Here is a 22,672-nt window from a genome sequence, read left to right as displayed (position 1 = left end):
GCCCAGTAAGGGGACCACTAGTCACATGTGGCTGCTTAAATTTAAATTCAAATGAAATAAAATAAAATAATTATTTTCTCAGGTTCACTAGATGCATTGCAAGTGCTAAATTGCCACATGGGGTGAATGGCTACTACACTGGACAGTGCAGAACATGCCTATCATTGCAGAAAGTGCTGTTGGACAGCCCTGCTCTAGAATGGCAGTAGTATGAGTCAAGGTGAAAAGAGAAGGAATGAGGGTTCGTCTCCACGTTTGGGAAGGTAGCTCAGGAGTGCAGTCTGGCGAGAACCTTGAGGGCAGAGGCTGTGTCTCATCTCTCATCCCCAGGGCACTGGGCAGTCTCCAGCACAGAGCAGGTGTGCAGGCAGTTGTCACCCATACTTCTACCTGGAGAGCTGTCCCAGTACACAGATACCCTCACAAACATACACAGCTACACACATGCAAGCCTAGATGCATGTGTACACACACACAATCCAACATACATAGAACCACATACTCACATACATGTAAACACCCCAATACACACACATACAAATACACATGTACATATGCACACATACTATACAAACCTACACAAAAACTCACATACACACATCCATATATAAACACACACACAAAGATATATATACATGTAAACACACACACAAGCACATACCCACACATGTACACACACACGTACATAATCACACACACACACACCCTTTGACTAACTCTTACTCATCTTTTATTTCCTCAGAGACATTGTTCCTGTCCCTCCCTCTGGTCAGGGCCAGGTCCCCTGTCCCATAACACTACTGCAGCAACCCACCAAGTCCAATGCACTTGTAGTTGCCTGCTCAGTTTCCATCTTTTCTGCTGAATTATAAATTTCACGAGTAGAGTGTCTTGTTCACCCCTGCATCCCCAGTGGCTAGTGTAGTCTGTGGCCCATAATAAATGTTGGTTGAGGAATGAATATGTGGTTTCTGAATGTTTATTTGTTGTTGAAATATGGGCAAATATTTCATGCATCACTATATCAGTGGAAGAGTTGATGCAAGGCTCACGAAGGGATGTGAATTCTGTCCTGAGGACAATTGGGAAGATGTTTGAAAAACATCTAGAAAGATCAAACAGGTTGCATGGAGGCCAGGGACCTGGGGGAACCCCACTCAGAGCAGGGACACTAGCCAGGAAGCTTCGGATCTGTCCAGTCCTTATCTATGTGTCATGTTCCCTGAGATGTCTGATTAGGAGCAGACACAGAACTTAAAGATGATGGGAAAAGCAGCAAAGGTTGGTACTTTCCATGTAGGCCAACCAAAAGGGGGTCATTTTGGCCATGCGAGTCTGCCTTAAGTGATCAGAATGATATCAGTAATATTAATGATGGACATGATGACAGTGTCATGTAAATAGTTTCTCAAGCTCAAATGCCACACAATATGTAGCAAAATTCAACAGTCATTTGTGGTTCTTCACACCAACAACAAATTTTGGATTTTAATCATTTTGGAAATAATTGGCATGGATGACAGAAGAAAGGAACGTATTGCTTCACCACTAGATTTATTAGCAGTAAGAGTCAGCGGTCACGTGTCAGCAGCCTCCTAGCACGGGGTGAGGGTTAGCAGAACGTCCTCCTTCACAGTTTTGTCACTACAGAAGGCGAACCTGTGGAGAGAAAACAACACACAGTCACCTCTTCCTGGCACACCTCTGGTGTGTTGAGCACGAGGACTGGCTCTGCTCTCCTGCTCAGTCTGAGCGAGGGACACCCCCTGTGCCCAGACCAGACATCGGCTGAGGGAAGACCTCCTGTACGGACGACCGAATTCTCCTTCCCTGTTTTATTTTATGGCTGTGCAATAGCGGAGAGAGCAGCTGTCACTGGACACCCCAAAGAATGGGCAGGGCTCATTTGTCACATCCTAAAAGCCATTACTGATCACGTGGCACATGTCAACCAATGCAACTGAGGAGAAGCAGAGTCAACGGCATGACAAGAAACCAGCCCATCGTGAGAATTCTGAGGTCCCGAGGCTGTGCTGGCTGACATTCTCATTTCAGTTCAGTGATTGAACAGAAATGACTGATTTTTCTCACTGAGACTGATTAACATTTAGGATGCTGTGGAGCTAATTTTCTTTAATAAAATACAGTAGCATAGGTACAGTGCCTGGCCCATAAAAAGTGGTCAGAAAATGCTTTTCTTCATCTTTGTGATCCTCCATGTGATCTTATGGCTGGAAGCCTGTACATGGTAAATTAAAAGTTGAAAACTAATCTTAGTAAAGGACGTAAGAAATGAAGGACACACAGTATCTATATATGAATGAAGGTGAACTGGAATTGTTTTGCAGTACTAAAGAACTTGCTGGAGTCAAACGTCCTGCATTTGACTCTGGCATTGAGCCTTCACTGAGTTATCTGTAAAATAATAGCACCTGCCTTACAGGGTAGGCTTTTTTTTTTTTTTTTAACAGATTATTGGAGCTTCAATTGATCTATAATAAACTCCACATTTAAACTGATGTTTTCTTTCTCTCTCACACATTCACCCCTCTGAACCCATCAACAAAATCAAGGTAGTAAACTTATCCAATGACCTAAACATTTTCTCCTACTCTTTGTAATTCCTCTTTCCCACCCCCTCGCATCTTCCTTTTCCCAGGCAACAACTGACCTGCTCTCACCATAGAGTAGTTAGAATTGTCTAGAATTGGAGATGAATGGAACCAAGGGTGTATTTTAGGCCATTTTTATTTAATATGATTCTTGATATGTCTATTATCTTTCTATTTTTCCTCTATGTTCTTTGTTCTCTTTTACCTCTTTTTTTTGCAGCTGGCGTGTTCGGGGATCTGAACCCTGGACTTTGTGTTATGTTACTGCTCTAAGCAACAGAGCTAAGCGGCCAACCTTCCTTTCACTTCTTTTTATGTTTTATTTTGTGTTTTATGTTTTTTTTTATTTCATTTTATCCCCTTTGATGGTTTATTACCTATAGTTTTTTTTGTTTTGTTATTTTAACAGTTGCTTTAGAAATTATAGCGCATACTTGTAATTTATCAAATTCTACTTTCAAGTGATATTATACCAACTTACATATGGTATAAGAAATTTCTAATAATATATTTACATTTCTACCCTTTTGTCCTTTATGGAACTGTTATCATACATTTTATTTATACATATATTATAAACCCTTCCCAATATATTGGCATTAATTTTTAAATAATCAATTAGTTTTGAAGACTTAAATAACAGTATTTAACAATTTCATGTATTGACAAATGTAGTTACTATTTCCTGTGCTCTTAATTTCTTTCTGTAGATTCTTTCCCAACTAGTATAATTTTCCTTTGCTTGAAGACCTCCCTTTAACATTTCTTGTACTATGACCTGCTGGTAATGAATTCTTTTAGCTTTGGTGTGTCTGAAAAGTCTTTCATCTTTGTCTTTGAAAGATATTTTTGTGGGTATAAATTCTAGGTTAGCACTTTAAAGATGTTGTTCCGCTGTCTTCTGGCTTGCATCGTTTCTGATGAGAAATCTGTAATATTCATCTTAACTCTTCTATACGTAATGTTTCTTTTTTCTCTGGCTGCTTTAAAGATTTTCTCTTTATAGCTGGTTTTGAGATTTTGGTTCTGAGGTGCGTTGCTGTGTTTTCTTTATGTTTCTGATGAGTTTGGATGGGATCTGTTGATTTATAGTTTTCACCAAGTTTGAAAATTTTAGAACAATTATTCTTCCAATATGTTTTTTTCTCCTCCTTTGGGGTCTTCAAAGACAAGCTAATTAGTGTTCTTGAAGTTGTGCCACGGGTCACTGATGTTTTCATTTTCTAAATGATTCTTTCCGTCTGTGCTTCATTTTGGATTGTTTCTATTACGTGCTGAAGTTCACTCATCATTTCTTCTGCAATGTCTAATCTGCTGTTAATTGCATTCTGTAGTTTTCATTTGAGACATTGTATTTTTCATCTTTAGAAATTCACTTTGGGTCTTTTATATATATGCCCTGCTCTACTGACCTTTTTGAACGAATGGAATACAAGTTTAATAATTATTTTATGTCCTTTTTTGCTATTCTTTCATCTGTGTCAGTTCTGGTTCGTTGCCAATAGATTGACTATTCTCTTATAGGTCGTATTTTCCTGCTTCTTCGTAGGAAGAGAATCTTTGAGTCAAAGTCAGCTATCGTGGATGGATTTTATCTTGTTCTCTGCCAGATCGTTTTGTATCTGTATAAATATTTTTGTGCTCTGTTCTGGGGTGCATTTAAGCTACTTAGAAACAGCTTGTTCATTTCAGGTCTTGCTCAGTCTAGGATAGTTATTTTCCATTATGAGGCAAGACCTTCCTAGATACTCTATCCAATGTCCTTTAAATATAAGCTTTCCCAGTGTGGTTGGTGGAAACAAGTACTTTTCCCATTCATGCAAGAATACTGGACACTGTTTTCTCTAATCCCTCCAAATGGATATTTCACTGGCCTTGGCTAGTTTGTTCACAAATGTGCTGATTAGCTCTCTGCTCAATATTCAGGGGGACTCTCCAGATCTCTGGGATCTCCCTCTGCAGCTCTCTCCTCTCTGGTATGCTGTCCCATGAAATCAGTTTCCTTGGATTTTCGGATTCTTAGCTCTATCTCTTCAACTTAAGGAGTCCACTGGGCTCTGCCTAAATATCTGCTGCCTGTGCCACATCCTGGGAACTCTCCCAAGGCACTGAGTTGGGACAATTATCAAGCCTCCACCTTTTTTTTTTTTTTTTTTTTTTTTTGTCTATCAGGCATCTTTTATTTTTTGATATTCGGTGTCCTGAAAACTGTTGTTTTATATATTTGTCTGAGTTTTTTTATTGTTTCCATTGGGAAGGGAAATCTGGTCTCTGTTACTCCATCTTTTGCAGAAATAAAAGTCTCCTCATTGGGTTTTTATGAGGACCAAACGACATGATGACAGAAGCACAGGGCTTTGCTTCAGAATTTGCTTAATACTCAACACGTATGGGCTAATATTGCTATTATTATAATCATCACCAGATCAGCTCTTTTGGTAGTTTACTATGGTAAACATCCTTTGGCTCATGTACACTACAGTCTTGGTTAGAAAAAAGGATTGGTCTCCTGGATGTCTGTCTTCACTGAGAAATCCAGTGATACAGAACAGCCTATTTCCATCCCTGAGAAGTTAAGTGTGTTCCTGAAGATGCAAGTGGAACTTCAGCGAGCCCAGGAAGTCTGGGGAAGATGCACGCATTAAGCACACACAGCACAAGGCACAGCTGCCAAATAAAACATTGTTTTCTCCTAGGATTATGAAGCCAGATTCTCATTCTAACAATTTGTGTCAAATAACAAAACACTTCTTTACAAATCTATCAAAGTTCTTTCCCTAAAGTCTCTACTTTCTCCTATAGAGACAAAGGTACTAGAAAGCAACTGTGACTAGGTTGTAGGCAAATCAATGTAGGAGGTTTAACATGAAGTAGACTTTTAGTGGAAACAGAATTATGAAAAAAACTTAATATTTCAAATTCCTTTTGATTTTCATTACTTACACTTCTCCATCATTTCTTTCCACTGTGATCCTGGATGCTCCCACTTTGGGTTGAGTTAGGTTGATCAAATTGTTATACCAAAGAAATTTCACCTTCTGCAAGTCCCCAACTTCCACATCCACGTCAACCTCTTTAGAGTGAGTACTGTCTGGGCTGAGAGAGCCCCTGGGGAGTTAAGAAGTCAACAGAAACATTTGTGAACATACACAAATATACATATAAACAACCCTAAATGTAAATATATACATATATGAGTGCATATCTCTAGGTAAGGTGATTGGTTGTATATTTGTCATTCTTTTTTTGGCAGCAGGCTGGCATGAACCCTTGACGTTGGTGTTACAATACTGTACTCTAACCAAATGAGCTGTCATTCTAAATGTTCATGCAAATTCAGACGTGTATGTTGACTCAGTAGCAGTTCATTTGCCATCAATGACTCATATTACTTTATTGTCATCTTTACTTTAATAAAATTCAAACATGTTTTAGTCACAATTGTTTTATAATTTCATAGATGACATCATTATGTCATCTTATTTCAGCTGTTTTGTTGGTAGGATACTTTTTTACTGACTATCAATCAAAGGCCAGACATCAAAGTAAACATTAATAGTTTTCTCAGGAAATAGCAGAGAAAAATTTAGAAACAGAGTACTGAAATACATTAAGATGCGAGGGCGAAACAATTTCTTCCTTTTTATTATGACAGTACTCTACTCCCATATAGTAATGAATGAAGAAACTCTTATGTTGATAACTTACATTATACATGCACAGTATTTCAACATTTAAGAAGCTTAGAGTAATATATTACTCACTTGAAAATGTCAAACTGCTGAGAGATTCCTTTATCCCCATATAAAGAAACTAGCACATGTCCTGTAACCTTTTTCCCAGACAGTGTGACAGTTACCTTATACCTCCAACCTGCATGGGGAAAGATTTTTGCAAAACGTCAGCTTGTAGAAAAAAGAAACAGAAAACAAGTTAATTCGGATCCCATGACTGCTGAATGTTGAATTATTTAGATTTGCTGTTGGTAATTCTTCTGATGAAATAGTCATAGGCATTCCTTTTCTTAAATGTTCAGTGGACAGGTATTGGGGAATGAAGGGTGTTCAAAATCTTCCCAAACTTAATAGATGTTTTTTTCCAGGCCAAGAGACTAAATAATACATTTACTTCCATTTTTTAACCTAACAATATGTTCTTGAGCGTTATAAGATCTTTAAGTGAACAGGTAGTGGAAAAATAGTACAGTGTGACATTTCTGTTAATTTTATTTTTAGAGATCACCCACTTTTAGAGCACTGTCATCTTTTTGTCTACATTATGTATATTTACTTTTAAAACTTCCATTGCCATTGTAGATGTATTAATTTGTGGTAATCAAAAGAAATTTCCTGTGGTACTGGCCAATAGTGAACTATCAGTTTTTGCCATTTGGAGTTAATCTAGGCCAAATTGGGGAAGGGAAAGATTTGTCCTTAGACTTTACAATTCTGTTAACCCCAGTGACTCTCGTCCAAATCAGTTTTTTCCTCTGTCACTCACAAAGGAAACCTGGATCCTGTCCTCCTGCCTCACCGTTCTCACATCCTCTAAGTCCCATCACCCAGCCACTCTACAGTCCTAGATATCTCTAGAAACTGTCAGTTCCTTCCGATTCCCGCAACCTCCGCCATCTCTCTCTGTCCTGGATTTCTTTTCTGCTTGTACAAAAACTTCAGAATTTTGCTCAGTGAAACTTTTGACTGAAAACAAAGAGGCTGAGACAGAGGAAGCCTGAATTTAGCACCAGAGTCAAATGTGAAAAACTTTCTTTTTGTATCATTAATAGTTCAGGCCTCAAACTCTGTCTGCCACCCAAATTAACCATAATTATCATGAGCACGACATTGAGCTTTCTTCCACATTGGGGAGGGGTATTTAGAGCTTTTGCATAGAAAACCAATATTGTACATTTTCAATGTACATGATAAAAACATAGCATTCAGAATTTAAGGTCAATAAAATAGAAACTTACGGGCGAAATTACTGGAATCACCAGTGTTTAGATAAAATTCCTGGCCCACTTCACTTGTCCTCCCAGAAAATCTGTCAGCATAATGACCCATCTGAGGGCAGCCTTCACTTGGACAGGGGAAGCATTTGTTCTAGTGAAAACAAAGAAATAATGAATGAGGGTGCTCTTTCATTACTGCACTGGCTTTTCCTACATGTTGATGCAACTCAAATATTCTAAAGTCAATTCTGTCCTGATGGCAAAGGAGACTTTAGCAGGGTCTTAGCAGCAAAAGTTAACAGTGCATCTCATTATTCCCAACATTAAATCATCCATTTCACTGTAAAATGACATGATACTTAAAAATTACAGAGTGGAAGAATTTATATACATGGTTGGCCCTCATTATCTGTTGGTTCCGTACCCACACGTTTAGCCAACTGGGGATAAAAAACATCCTAAACAAACAAACAAACAATATAAAACAATAATACAAGAATAGAAAGTAGTATAAATTTTAAATTGTATAGTATAACAATTATTAACATAGCATTTACATTGTATTAGATATTATAAATAGAGATGGTTTCAAGTATGTGGGAGGATGTGCATAGATCATATGCAAATACTACACAATTATATTAGAAACTTGAGCATCCTCAAATTTTGCTATCCAAGGAAGTCCTGGAACTAATGCCCCAGGGATACTGAGGGAAGATTGTATTTACATATAACTAAAGCACATCCTTTTTTATACTTTAAATAATCTCTAGATGGACTTATAATACCTAATACAATGTTAATGCTCTAAAAACAGTTGTTACACTGTACTGTTTAGGAAATAAGAGCAAGAAAAATGTCTGTACATGTTCAGTATAGACACGTTTTTCCATGTATTTTCAATTTGAAGTTGTTTGCTTCCATGATGTGGAACCCATAAATACAGAAGGCTGACTGTACCATGCCATTTTATAAAAAATAGTTAAGTATCAGCAGTTTTTGGTATGAGGGGGAGAGCCCTGGAACCAATCCTCTGTCAATACCCAGGGACTCCTATACATATTTATATATTTATTTTTTCTCTTTTGCCTCTTTATGTTGCCCTAAGACAGGCATCTCTCTGCAAGGTGGTGAGAATTTATTTTAAAAAGACCCAGTACAAAAGAACAGGAGGTTTTGATCAGCTTCTGATATGTACAAGAAGAACAAATCAGAGAATAATAGGATCAAAAGTCAGGCTTTTCTCAGTTCCTTTAGCTCGCATCCAGCATATCAAGGCCTGAGGGATTCTGATCCCAGAATTTTCCCAGTGTGAAAAGAAAATGCCCCAGGTGGATTTTAAGGTTTAATTATGAGGCTAGGGTCTGGGGAAGACATATAATATAGGAAAATGTCCCCTCTTTCTGGATCAACTAATTGTGGGAGAAAGAGATGGGGAGGGAGAAACAGAGTTCGCAGGATAAGCACCTCATTATACAGGGGCAAGCCCACTCCAGAGTAAAGTCAAGTGGTGGGCACCTGGATCAATGCACCAGATGCTGGGCTTAACACAGAGTCTCAGGGACTACATTCAGTAAAAGGCAAGGAGAGACTGGACCAGCCAGGAAGAAATGGCCAAAGCTCTCTGAGGGCAATGCCCAAGCCAGAAGAATAGAGCAGCCCCAGCCTTCACCTCTACGTGCCAGCAGTGTGTCCATCAATAAGGCAGACAGGGATATTGCCCAGAATCCACAGGAGCCGAAAGACCCTGCACCAGTGGGCCCCCAGGTCATTCTCTCTGCTTAACAAACACGCTGCCACCACCACCACGATCACCTGGTCCCAGTACTAGCTTGGAGAGAAGCTGAGAAGGAAGTATAACAGCAGAGAAATCTGCAAGACTGAGACAGTTTTCTTATAAAAGTGCTGAGTATCACCAGAAAGGACTGTTCATATCATTCAATCAGACTGTTTCAATCTGATGAGATCTAAAGCTTTTTATTTGGTGTCCTTATTTCTTTTCCCTATTACCTAATGTTGGGTATTAGGGAAGCACATAAAAATAAAGTTAAGCCAAAGAAAGAAGGGGGAGGGGTTCCATTCTTTCTATAAATGCAAGCTATTGTGTGAATAAGATATGAATCCTCTCTCCCATAATAGCTAGCATTTGTTAAACGCTTATTATTATATTTTTAGTTTTGAGCAAGTAATTAACATATCTCTTCTCATTAAGTCCTCCCACCAAATATAGAGTCCATCATTATTATTTACATTTAGATGAAGAAACTTCCTTAGAGAAGTGTTTCGCTTAAAGTCATTCAGCTGCTTAATAGTAAAACCAGAATTTGGATCAATCCCTTAATGACTCAGGTATATATATCTGCTTGGTAGGTATGACTTCGTCTAGCATGTTCATTACCTGAAATTATCTTTACTGAATGTCATAGGTTACAGATTTTGACTTGAAAGTATTTATAGTGATAAAGAGAGTTAATTTTATAAAAACCATCAGACAATAATAGATGGATCACATATAAGAATCCAACCTAGATATAAGAGGATACCAAACAAGATAAAAATTCAAAAATTCTTGGCAGTTATAAGACTGAACAGAAATGTCCACATGTCCATAATTATGTGGTATAAAATGCGCACATTTAAGAAAAACCTTCCATGTTTACCAGCATTCTATATACATTGCTTGGATTTTCATGAACTAGTTTATTGTTATTATTGTTTAGGACTATGTTCAAAATAAGTTTTAGTATTTACTTGATAAATACAGAAAATGATAAAAATCAAGTTAGACATGGTGTAGTGGATTGAATTATGTCCCCCCAAAACTCCCTGAAGCTTGAACTGTGTCCCCCAAGTTTCATGTATTAGAAACTTAGCCCCCAGTGTGACTGTTAAGAGTGTGGGAAATCCTATTATGGTAATTGAAAGGTGGAGCCTTGAAGAGGTGATTGGATTGTAGGACAATGCAGTAGTGAATGGATTACAAATGGTGGTCAAGGGTATGGTTCTGAGGGCTTTAAAAGAAGAGGAGAGTCTGTCTTGCTCTCACTCTGCTCTCTGCTTCCACCATTTGCAATGTGAGACCCCTGGGTTGCTGTCACCACCACCAGATGGACTTTGGACTTCCCAGCCTCAGAAACTGTAAGCAATAAGTATTGTTTTTCTTTATAAATCAACCAGTTTCAGGTATTTTGTTATAAATTATGGAAATGGAGTAATACACATGGGAAATTTTAATTGATGAGCCAATTTTCTAAAGTTATCTAATTTATCATTATTAAAATATGCATCTATGGTTTACTTTATAAATAAATTTGAAAGTATGAGTGGTCTTCAAAAAGTTCATGGAAATATTTGTATTATCTTTTAATTCCATTTCTCACAATTCCTTTTTGAAGAACCCTCATGTAAACATTCACTGAATTATGTCATGTACGGTGACCCACATGACTGACATGTGACATGACTGTGACAATCACAATATTCTTTATGTGGAAGGTAGAGTTTACTTACTTTAGTGAAATCTTCATAAGAGGTACAAGGGAATCCAGCAAAGCCATCAGGGTTGAGGATGCTATCAGAATAATACTTGTAGCTTCTTAAGTGATTACAGGCCACAAAATCACGAGTTCCTTTAAGATCAGCAACAGATTTTATTTTTCCATGTTAAGGTCATGATCAGAATATAGTGGTTGAATAGATTTCTCTAATTAGCGTGAATTCATGGAGGTCACTGAACAAAATCAGTTATGAAGTGTATTTATGATTCATGATGCAATCAGAAGTTAAATACTGCTTAAGTTTATAATAGTTAATGCCATAGCTAAATACAATGGAAAAATAACTTTAGGAGGAAAACATTGGTCCATACAGATATAAGTATAGCTTAGTAATATATTCCTTGAATTAGGTCTTTGGAAAGTTGACAGCATTCTTTTCCTATAGACTTTTCATGTCCTCTTCTCTCAAGAAAACCTACATTTCTCACAAATAGCAGACAAGAGCAAGCCAAACAAAGAATATCTAGGCTCAGAGACAGGTCATTTGAATTACCCAGTCAGAGAAAAAATGAAAGAAAGAAGAACAAAAAAGAGTGAAAAAAGCTTACAAGAATGACACCATTAAGTGAACAGATATTGGAATTATAGGCATTCCTGAAGGAGAAGAGAAGGGAAAAGGCATAGATAACTTATTTAATGAAATAATAGCTGAAAATATTTCAAGTCTTGGTAGAGAGATGGCCATACAAATCCAGGAAGTTCAAAAGTTCCCAAATAGATTCAAACCAAAAAGGGATTGTCCCAGGCACATTAAAGCTAAAATGTCAAAAATTAAAGACAAAGAGAGTATTCTAAAAAGAGTAAGAGAAAAGCATCAGGTCACATATACGTGACTCCCCATTAGACTAACAGCAGATTTTTCATCAGAAACCTTACAGGTGGGAGACAATGGGATGGTATATTCGAAGCACTGAAAGAAAAAGAATACCAGCTAAAAATACCATACCTAGCAAAGCTACCCTTCAGGAATAGAGGAGATAAACAAACAAACAAACAAACAAACAAACAAACAAATAAATAAATAAATGAAGTCTTTTCCAGGTGAGTATAAACTGAGCAAATTTATCACCACTAGACTGACCTTACAAGAAATACTCACGGGAATCTTACATGTGGAAATGAAAGGACAATAACCACCATGAAGAAAATGCAAAAGAATTTAACTCAGCAGTAAAGCAGATACACAAATGGGAAAGAGAAAGGAATCAAACATTATCACAAAACTGCAATGATAAACAATGAGAGAGGAAGAATGGAAAAAAAGATAATCAAAATAACCAGAAAACAATGGACAAAATGACAGGAGTAAGTTGTCACCTATCAGTAGTAACCTTGAATATAAATGAACTAAATTCCCCTACTAAAAGATATAAACTGGCTGATTGGCTAAAAAAAAAAAAAATGACCCAAATATATGCTACCCACCAAAAATCCACTTCACCTGTAACAATGCACACAGAGTGAAAGTGAAGGGGTGGAAAAAAACATTTCAAGAAAATGTAAACCAAAAACAAGCAGGAGTAGGTATAGTTCTTTCAGATTAAACTGCATTTAAGTCAAAAACTGTAAAAAAAGACAAAGAAGGTCATTATACAATTTTAAAGAAGTCAGTTCAGCAAGAGCATATACCAGTTGTAAACATAAATGCACCTAACATTGCAACACCCGGATATATAAAGCAAATATTACTAGATTTAAAGGGAGAGATAGACTCTAATATGATAATAGTTGGTGACTTGAATACCCCACTCTCAGCAGAGAACAGACCACCTAGACAGAAAGTTAATACAGAAAGTTTGGATTTAAATTGCACTGTAGATCAAATGAATCTTTCAGACATTTAAGCAATGTTTCACCCAATAGCTACAGAATATACATTCTTCTCATCAGTACATCAGGTATTCTCCAGGATTAACAATATGTTAAGCCACAAAAGAGTTCTCAAATTTAAAAAAATTGAAATTATATCAAGTATCTTCTCTGAACACCAAAAAATAAAACTAGAAATCAACAGCAAGAGGATCTTTGAAACTATCTGAATTCATGAAGATTAAAGAATGTGCTTCTTAATGACCAATGGGTCAAAGAAGAAATTAAGAAGAAAATTAAAAATTTTCTTGAAACAAATGAGAACAAAAACATAACAAACCAAAACCTATGTGATACAGCCAAAGTAGTACTAAGAGAGAAGTTTACAGCAATAAATGCCTACATCAAAAAAGTAGTAAGATATCAAATGAACAACCTAATGATGCATCTAAAGGAAGTAGAAAAGCAGGAACAAACCAAACCCAAAATTAGTAGAAGAAAAAAAATAATAAAGACCCAAGCAGAAATAAAGAAAATTGGGACCAAAAAAACAAAAACAAAAACAAAAAAACCCTGTACAAAAAACCAAGAAAACAAAATGTTGGATTTTTGAAAAGATGAACAAAACTGACAATGATTAGCTAGACTAATCAAGAAAGAAAAAGTCTCAAATAAATAAAATCATAAAGAAGAAATGAGACATTACAACTGATACCACAGAAGTACAAAGGAATGTTAGATATTATTATAAACAACCACATATGCCAACAAATTGGAAAACCTAAAGAAAATTGTTAAATTCCTAGACACACAAAATCTACCAGGGTTGAACCAAAAACATATAAAAAACTTGAGTTACAAGTAATGAGACTGAATCAGTAATTAAAAGTCTCCCACTAAAAAAAGCTCAGGACCTGATGCCTTCACTGCTACATTCTACCAAACATTTACAGAATAATGAATGCCAATTCTTCTCAAACTCTTCCAAGAAATTGAAGAGGAGGGAATTCTTCCAAACTCATTCTATGAGGCCAGCATTATCCTGTTTTCAAAATCAGACAAGCACACAACTAAAAAAAGAAAACACTAGGCTGATATCCCTGTGAACGTGGATGCAAAAATCCTGAACCAAATACTAGCAAACTGAATCAAGCAGCGTATTTAAAAGATCATTCATGATGACCAAGTGGGTTTCATCCCAGTCATGCAAGATTGGCTCAACAAATGCAAATCAGTAAATGTAATACAACACATTAACAAAATGAAGTACAAAAGCCATATAATTACCTTAATTGACTAAGAAAAAGCATTTGATAAAATTCAATATCGCTTTATGATAAAAACCATCAATAAATTGGGCATAGAAGGAATGTACTGCAATACAATAAAGACCAGATAGGACAAAACCACAGCTAATATCACACTGAATGGGGAAAAGCTAAAAGATTTTCCTCTAAGAACTGCAAGAGAGAAAGGATGCCCATTCTCTCCAATCCTCTTCAACATAGTACTGAAAGTCCTAGCCAGGATAATTAGTCAAGAGAGAAAAATAAAGCACATCCAAATTGGAAAGGAGGAAGTCAAATTTTCCGTTTGCAGAAGACTTGAACTTATATATAGTAAACCCTAAAAGCTTCATCAAAAAACTCATAGAACTCATAAATGAATTCAGCAAAGTTGCAAGATACAAAATCAACATTCAAAAATCAGTAGTGTTTCTATATACCAATAACAAGCAAAATAAAAAAGAAATAACTAAAGCAATTCATTTACAAAAGTTATTAAAAAATACCTAGAAATAGATTTAACCAGGGAGTTAAAAGATCACTATAAGGAAAACTATGGAACAGTAATAAAAGAAGTTGAAAAGGACACAAAGAAATGGAAAGACATTCCATGTTCATGTATTGGGAGAACTAATATTGTAAAAATGACCATACTACCAAAAGCAATCTACAGATTCAATGTAATCTCTATCAAAATACCAATGACATCCTTCACAGAAATATTAAAAGAAAATACTAAAATTTGTTCGGTACCACAAAGGACACCAAATATCTAAAGCAATCCTAAGCAAAAAGAACAAAACTGGAAGCACAGACTCCCTGACTTCAAAATATACTATGGTAACTAAAACATCATAGTTTTGTCATCAAAACAGACACTCAGACCAATAGAATAGAATAGAGAAACCAGAAATAAATTCATGTATTTACAACCAGCTGATTTTCAACAAAGACACTAAGAATATTCATTGGGGAAAGGACAGTCTTTTCAAGAGATGGTGCTGGGAAAACTTCATATCCACGTGCAGAAGATTGAAACCAGACCCCTATCTCTCACCATATGAAACAATCAACTCAAAATTTGTTGAAGACCTAAACGTACAACATGAAACCATGAAACTATTAGAAGAAAACATACGGGAAATGCTTAAGGTCATGGGCCTGGGCAAAGACTTTATGAAGAGGTCCTCAAAAAAACAGGCAACAAAAGCAAAATTAGACAAATGGGATTATATAAAACCTATATCTCTGAGATACAATTGAAAGTCCTTTGTTTTATAAAATGTGAGAACAGTACAATTCCAAAATATTTAGTTAGTTTAGAAAAACAAAATCCAAACTTTCCACTAAGAAAATCTCTTTGCACACATAATGATTTTACCTTGCCAGATCCCATCTACATCAACAATCGTAGAGATAATGTTCTTATCACATCCGGGCATGTCTTCTCCTCCATTTGGAAAGAAGTCTAGGTGGCCCACAGTCTGACTCAATCCAAACCCTGAAGAATTTTAAAAATAGGGGAAGGCTTATTCTAATGCGTAGACAAGACACGCTAAAGTACTCCATGTATGGTCTCAAAAATCTTCTAGGAGGACGACTTGAGGAACTTACCCAAGTTGGGGATAAAAGGGGCAGCATCCGTGTGAATTACATCCACAAATTGAGCATCGCTGGGGTCCAATCGAACTAATTCAGGGGTGCCCTCAAAGCAAGGTTCAGCTGGATCCAACCCTAAAGTAAATACGTGGTGTTAACTATCTGTCAGTGGTCATGCACACACACCTTCTTCTGTAGTTCCAGAACTGAGTGCAAGAATCGGCTGTAATCATGAGTCATGCATGGAAAGACAGGAAGGAGTTCTTCCTTACCTTAGCCTGTTCTGAAGGGAAATCTGCCTCTAGTTTGCTATTTGCTTTAAGGTGAATTTTGGAGAAACCATAGAATTTGCACGTATTTATGGATACTGAGTCACTGGGAGAATCTTGGTCACCAGCAGCAGTTAAGAGTCAGATCCAGGATTCACTGTACTAAACGATGTTCAGGTTAAAAGAGTCCACACTAGACATAAACTCCCATGAGGTCAAGGACCTTGGCTTTCACTGCCACTGAGGCCACATCCTTGTATCCCAGTGTCCTGCTGTGCAGGCTGTGGTAATCATTTACAGAGTATGGGAAAGTATGTTCTGTGCAGAGCTCTTATTCAGCAAATTAACAGAGAGGCATTTAAGATGCGCCTCCCCCTGCCCACATCCCCCGCCACCAATCCAGAGGCAACCAGCTTATCCAAAGTTTGAAAAAGGTCAGAGAGAGAATGTTACAAGAAGGAAGAGTATAGTGAGGATTTCTTGAAATAGTCATTTCTCAGATCCAGGGTAGCAATGTCTCTCTTAAAAGGTTACAGTATTTTTATAGAACCTGTGTATCCAACATGTGAACCAACTGTCAAAATGCAGCCAGTCTGAGGTTTGTAAATGACATTTATCATCTGATTAGCAGCATGCAGAGCTGGTAACTCAGGGCAATCTGACCACCTGAGCAGCACAGCTCTATGGCTGTGGTTGATAAGGTTTGGGCTCATTAGCAATTGCTATGGAAGCAGAATGGAATTAATTATACAAATTTGAGCTCTTTGGTTTAATTCTATTGATTCTAGTATTTGTGTTATTTATTCTATTCATGGAACTTGTCCTTTGTCGATACCTGACAACATGGAAATAGATAGGAATAAGATCTTGGGATGTTCTTAATTCACATTTAGTCATGTGCAGTATAATTACATGTTAAACAGAGCGCTATCAACCAAACATCAATACCAATAAAAATTCACAAGGCTTCAGGACATACTGATTTCTGATCATGTGGCCCAATGCAGAAAATGTTTAAAGGTAAACAGCAGGGCTGCACCACATTTCCACCCTGTATTTTCCTTTTTCACCCCATATAGGCTACCTTTAGTTTAATTTTGCAGCTTTCATTGTTTTGACCAACCTGTGATTCGTCCAATGGTCCCATTGGTCCTCCTTCCAGCCTCCCCAGCAGCGTGGGAACCCAGGCTGTGGCCGATGACGTGGACGTTGGAAGGTGAGTACCCGAATGAGGACTGTTGGAAAGAAAAGCTCTTGAGAATGTTTTCAAGGATGGCAGAATTCAAGATGGGCACGGGAGAACCTCCTGTTTTAAGACACACTGCTCCTTCAGAGCAATTGACTTTCCTATTTTTTTTCCCCTACAGTTATAATGAAAAATGGAAATGGGCTTAACTTTAAACTTGTGGAAATTGGGACCTACTTTGCTGTTTTTCTATGTACAGAGAACCCTTGACGGACGTGAGGACTTGTTACCCAGAGATGATGAAGCAAGTATTTGGGTTAGACAATAATAATGATAGCAATTATTTAAACACATTTAAGTATTACATTTTTTATGTTTTTGATCAACAAACTAGGTTAGCTTATTATCATTGTGTTTCTCTTAAAAAACCCAAACTAAAACTGAACACCTAGTTTACTCTTGGAATTGACATTGCTATGTCAACTTGGTAATAACTGGTAAAACTAAAACAAATCATGGTGGAATTAAGTAGAGATAATCTACCTAGTCACTTAAATAAGTCCATTAAACAAACAAATAAGCAAACAAAAACCAAACTAGTGTATTGACCTAACTAGGGTTATTGATCAAGTCCAAATCTAGATGTTTTATGCATTTTTCTTCTCAATCAAGGGGAAAGCAGTATCTCAGCAGATAAACGTCTTTACCAATCATCATACCTACAGCCTTTTCTTGGAAAAAGAATTCAGAGAGCGATGTGTATGGGCTCTTATACAACCCGCAGGGAGTTTACCTGAAGAAATTCAACCAAATATGCCACTTCTGCCCCCACAATCCGGACGTTCTGTGTGGCCTTTGAGTATGTAGTTCGGGAGCCACTTTTCCAGTCCACACAGATACAGTTCACGCTTTCCACCTGCAACATGTTCTGGTGGGAGAGACACAATAACTAGGTTTGTAATTCACGGTCTTCATTAATTTTTAATTAACACTTTGGAAGACCAGGATAAACTCCCTCCTTGACCTCTACAATATCATGTCACTTTTCCCCCAAACCAGTGAACAAAATTTCTAGTCTATTATGGATACGGAATTCCTCCTAAAGTTTAACATGGGCTCTAAACTTGAGGTTTGCCATAGTGGAAACTGGATTTTTGGGATTTCTACCATTACAGATGTATAGATATTTGATTCAGGGAAAACACATGAAATTTGATACAATGGATTGTCTAGTTAGAGTATCCTAAATGTCATAAGACAACATTGTCCCTTACTAGGATGCATATCCTGGTGCTGTATCCTCAGCGCCTAGTTTCTAGCACAGAGTAGGTACTCAATAAAATTTGCTGAATGAGTCAAAGACTATGTTAGGACCCCTTAATGATATACTTAGAAAATAAAGAGGTAAGCTTTCCCATGATAGATGAACACATTTGGTTGTACATCACTGAAGAGTTCTTTCACATCAAAACATAGCATTCCAGACATCTAGTAAAAAATTTGTTTGATATGGAACAATTGTGGTTTCATGAAGGTTAGTTCTGGAAAGAATTTTGTCTGAGTGTATATTTACATATATCCTCACCTTTTCCCAAAAAGTGTTAGAGAATAATGAGGCAATCTTAGAAATCATCTCCAATTCTTTCCTTTTACAAAAGGAAAAACCAAGAGCAGAGAACTGATTTGTTAATATTGTGGTTAGCTCGGATAGAGCCAGTACTGGAATCTGGAAACTTTAGCTTTCTAGTTTAATCCACTGTATTCTCTATCATAGTACAACAGTGTTGTCAAAGCCCAGTCAACTGCAAGAAGGGGATCCTAGAAAATTGAATGCACATGTCTAGAAAATGTATAATCCCTTGAGCTAAAAATCATTTTTTCTTCACTGTTGTATAGAAATCTGTCCTACTCTCTTCCCCGAAATCATCAGATTTAAATTATTCTGGAAGACAAGTGGTGGTTTTACTAATTGTTGCTGAACTTCTGAAATGAATGGACCCTAGATAGTTTATCTGTCTTCAGGATCAATGGATATGCTCTGGAGTTGACTTGGTTCACCTGTTGGGTTGAGTCTTAGGCTTGGAATTAAATGCATTTAGGAAGACCTTTGTGTCTTTTTCTTGACACCTCTGAAGAAATGACTATACCTTTGTGCCCCAGGGGATGACAGAAATTTGATGAATACATTATTAAATACACAAATAAATAATCAATAATAATGTTCCTCAAGCAACAGCAGTTAGTAGAAAAAAATTATTCTATTTGATTTTCTGTCTTTTAATTCTTCATTATCACAGGGCACATAGCCAAAGGCAAATTAAATAAACTAAATTTACTGTTGTTGAAATGTCAGAAGCTGGAAATGAAATCCCCCAGTTTTCCTAAGTATTGTTGCCAGAGGAGATCACAGAACAGCAAGCGAACATTGAAAAGAAATGAGTTAGTTCAGGCAAACTAAGAGCTCTTGGCTTCTCATATGAAATGAAAAGCTAATGAAGAACAGGGGCCTATAAGCAGCTGGTATGCACCTGTGTGGCAGCTTCTGTTGCTCAAATTTTGATACACCTCCATATTAGTTATGAAATAACCACTACCTGGAGCCAACAAACGCCTGACTGTCCCAGGCCCCCTCTCCACACCACCACCTCCTGGACCTCCCCTGGGAATCCTCAGGCCTAGAGGGGTCTGAGGATTTTCCATGCCATGGTGACTAGCATTTGTCCTCTGTTGAGGCCAGCGCTTTACCAGTTGTTAGTTATCACACTGGAAACAACCTTCCCTTAAGTGATGACCATGTCTCACCTTGCACATATTGGCCAGCCAGCTTTCTTCTCCTGTGTCTATGAATCCATGGATAATAAAACGGGTTTTTCTACTTGTTTTGAAATTGGAGCTACTGATAGTTGATGAATCTGCAGCAAGTTTCTGTTTTGTAGAGAAAAATGTTTAATATGAACTTTCATACCGTCTGCAGTAGAACCATTTATACGTGAAAATGGTGGTAGGTGGACAATCGAACCATGCACAATCGTCACCACAAAACCATTCCCAGGCATCACGTTTTTCAGTTGTTCAACTTAGGATAATATGTCTGCTATAACATTGGTTGTAAAAATCTTGTCTCCACACAATGGAAGGCTTTGTGTGTGCATGTGTGTGTGTGTGTGTGTGTGTGTGTGTGTCTACATATATGAAGTCCCTTTGAAAAGTTTGTGTAAAATGGAATTAAAAGATATTTCAAATCTTTCCTGGACTCCTTGAAGACTCCAACTAATATGTATAATCTATTAATTTATCTATCTAATATAAAAAGACATGAACATTCATATGTATATATATAAAAACACACACATAATATTGGAATTTGTATATATATCATACCAGGGTATTTTATATTTTACATATATTATCTATGTAATCCACCTATATCAATATATATATAAAATATATATGAGTGTCTTTCAAAAAGTTCATGGGAAGATACATATTATATTTTAATTCTATTTCTTTACAAACTTTCTGAAGTACCCCCGTATGTATTCACCCCCATATTTAGAATAGTCATTAAATGGTGCCATGGAGGTAGAACAAGAACAATATGAAGTATATGGACCTTTTATAAACAAGTTACATACAATAATACTTAAGCTCACTACTCTAGAAGTCTACAAAGGTGCAAATTCCACCTTCTGACTTTTTGTCTTTGGAAGACTCGAATATTCAGTGTCCTGACTACATAGAACAGATGGGACTTAGTCCCCAGATCAGCGAGCGTCCTTACTTGATAGCTGTCTGGGTTCTCGTTGGTGTACAGGAGGAAGCGGGTGTTGACGTCTTCTGGAGAATCGGGCAATACTGTGAGGGGTCTTTGCGCTGTTCCTGCCCATGGCTCTTCATTGCTGAAGCAGCCGAGTCTGTCGTAGCAGACTTCTTTTCCTGCAATCACCAGAAGTGTTTCAGGGATATTAGTTTAACCAGAATGCTCCTTTCAATGGTCTCTCTGCCGTAATATGCATCAAATTATATTTCATGGCACATTGTCTCCTCTGCATCCCCAAATGCCCTTCTGCCACACACTCGCAACAAAACAGCTTCAAAAAGCAGCGCCCTGTGAAAGAGAAGCTCCTGGTCCTCATTTTCAGCAGGTACGAACTTCTGGCTTCCCTTGTGTCTCTGCTCAGTCTTTGCTGGGACTTGTTTTATCTTCTCAACTCAGATGTCTCCCTTGAGATCTTGGGACCCAATAAAAAAGCTGCCCTGTGTCCCCAGGCCTTGGTGATGAGCCATCACTGGGCTTTGGGCTTTGAATGGAGGAAGAGTTAAGTTTCTTGCAAGAGCTGAAACTTTACATCTCCGCTCTGGCTGAGTATTTAGATCTCTGGCCTATGTTTGAGGGGCGCCCTCGATTCCTGTGCCAAAGACATTGCTTGTCAAAGATCAAACAAAACCTCATAGTTTGACAGAACTCTAGGCTTGAGTGTTACCCTGTAAAGGAACAACTCAAAGGCAGAGCTCTCGACGATGATGGATTCCAGGTTCATAGTAAGAGTAAGGGTAGTAGCTGCCGTGGGGGCTGCATTTCTCAGAATCTTACTATGTGTCAGGTGCTGGGCAAGACGATTTACTTGTCATACCTAAGTCCCACAGTTATCCTGTGAGGGGGTGATGTTAATATCCCTATTTCACAGATAAAGATACTGATGCACAGAGGGGTAAAGGATATTTGCTCAGGGCACTGGTGCAGATGGTAAAACCAGGGTTCAAACCGCTCACTTGACTCCGAGCTAGGGTTAGTGGATTCAGCAAATAAAAGCACAAGTTAAATTTGAATTTCAGATAAACAATGAATTTTTTTTGTATAAATATGCCACATACTCGTTGTTTGTCTGAAATACTTGTTGTTCATCTGAAATCATGTTTAACTGGGCACCGTAGATTGTGCTCTTCATCACGCGTCTCCCTCACTCTCCTCATCCTCACAGTGGCCTGAATTCAGCTGTCATAGCCCTTCTCGTAAGTACTGAGCAGTGAGTGAGTCTCTCCCAGCTCCACATACATATTTTCTCTTACCTGCTACTGCTCCCAGCAGCAGTGACAGTGTCCAGAGTAGCAGCATCTATGTAAAGTTACAAACATAATTGAGTCTGGCTAGATAAGCTTTTAGGAGGTTGAATAATTTAAGTTCATTTAGACCTTGGTGGAAAATGGGTAAATCCTAATAAATTAGGCCTAGAAAAAATATTTTCAACTTACCTTGGCAGTTGCGTCAGGGTCTGCACATAACCGGATAGCAACAAAAGGTCCTTTTATAGGCAAACCTTATCTTTGGAACAGTACCATGGAAAAGTGGAATGAAAAGAGGGAACGTTCCAAGGATGTATTTCTAATTTTAATCATAGATAA

General features: G+C 37.5%; 1 protein-coding gene across 1 annotated transcript; it reads right to left on the bottom strand.

Annotated features, from left to right (window-relative positions):
- Window positions 1–1,595: 1,595 nt before the first annotated feature.
- LOC134382252 (pancreatic triacylglycerol lipase-like) lies at window positions 1,596–22,385 on the bottom strand. The gene is made up of 12 exons (XM_063102683.1): window positions 22,340–22,385; window positions 21,051–21,205; window positions 20,072–20,194; window positions 18,063–18,197; window positions 17,207–17,318; window positions 15,830–15,949; window positions 15,597–15,716; window positions 11,074–11,192; window positions 7,585–7,714; window positions 6,377–6,485; window positions 5,556–5,720; window positions 1,596–1,659 (listed from the first exon to the last, which is right to left on the bottom strand). Exons 1-12 carry the CDS (start codon window positions 22,383–22,385, stop codon window positions 1,596–1,598), a joined length of 1,398 nt encoding a protein of 465 aa, XP_062958753.1.
- Window positions 22,386–22,672: the final 287 nt, after the last annotated feature.

Source organism: Cynocephalus volans, chromosome 7 (genome assembly GCF_027409185.1).
Source record: "Cynocephalus volans isolate mCynVol1 chromosome 7, mCynVol1.pri, whole genome shotgun sequence".
In the NCBI taxonomy this organism is placed as follows: Eukaryota; Metazoa; Chordata; class Mammalia; order Dermoptera; family Cynocephalidae; genus Cynocephalus; species Cynocephalus volans.
The sequence above is the reverse complement of the archived record's forward strand: the minus strand, read 5'-3'. Positions and strand labels throughout refer to the sequence as shown.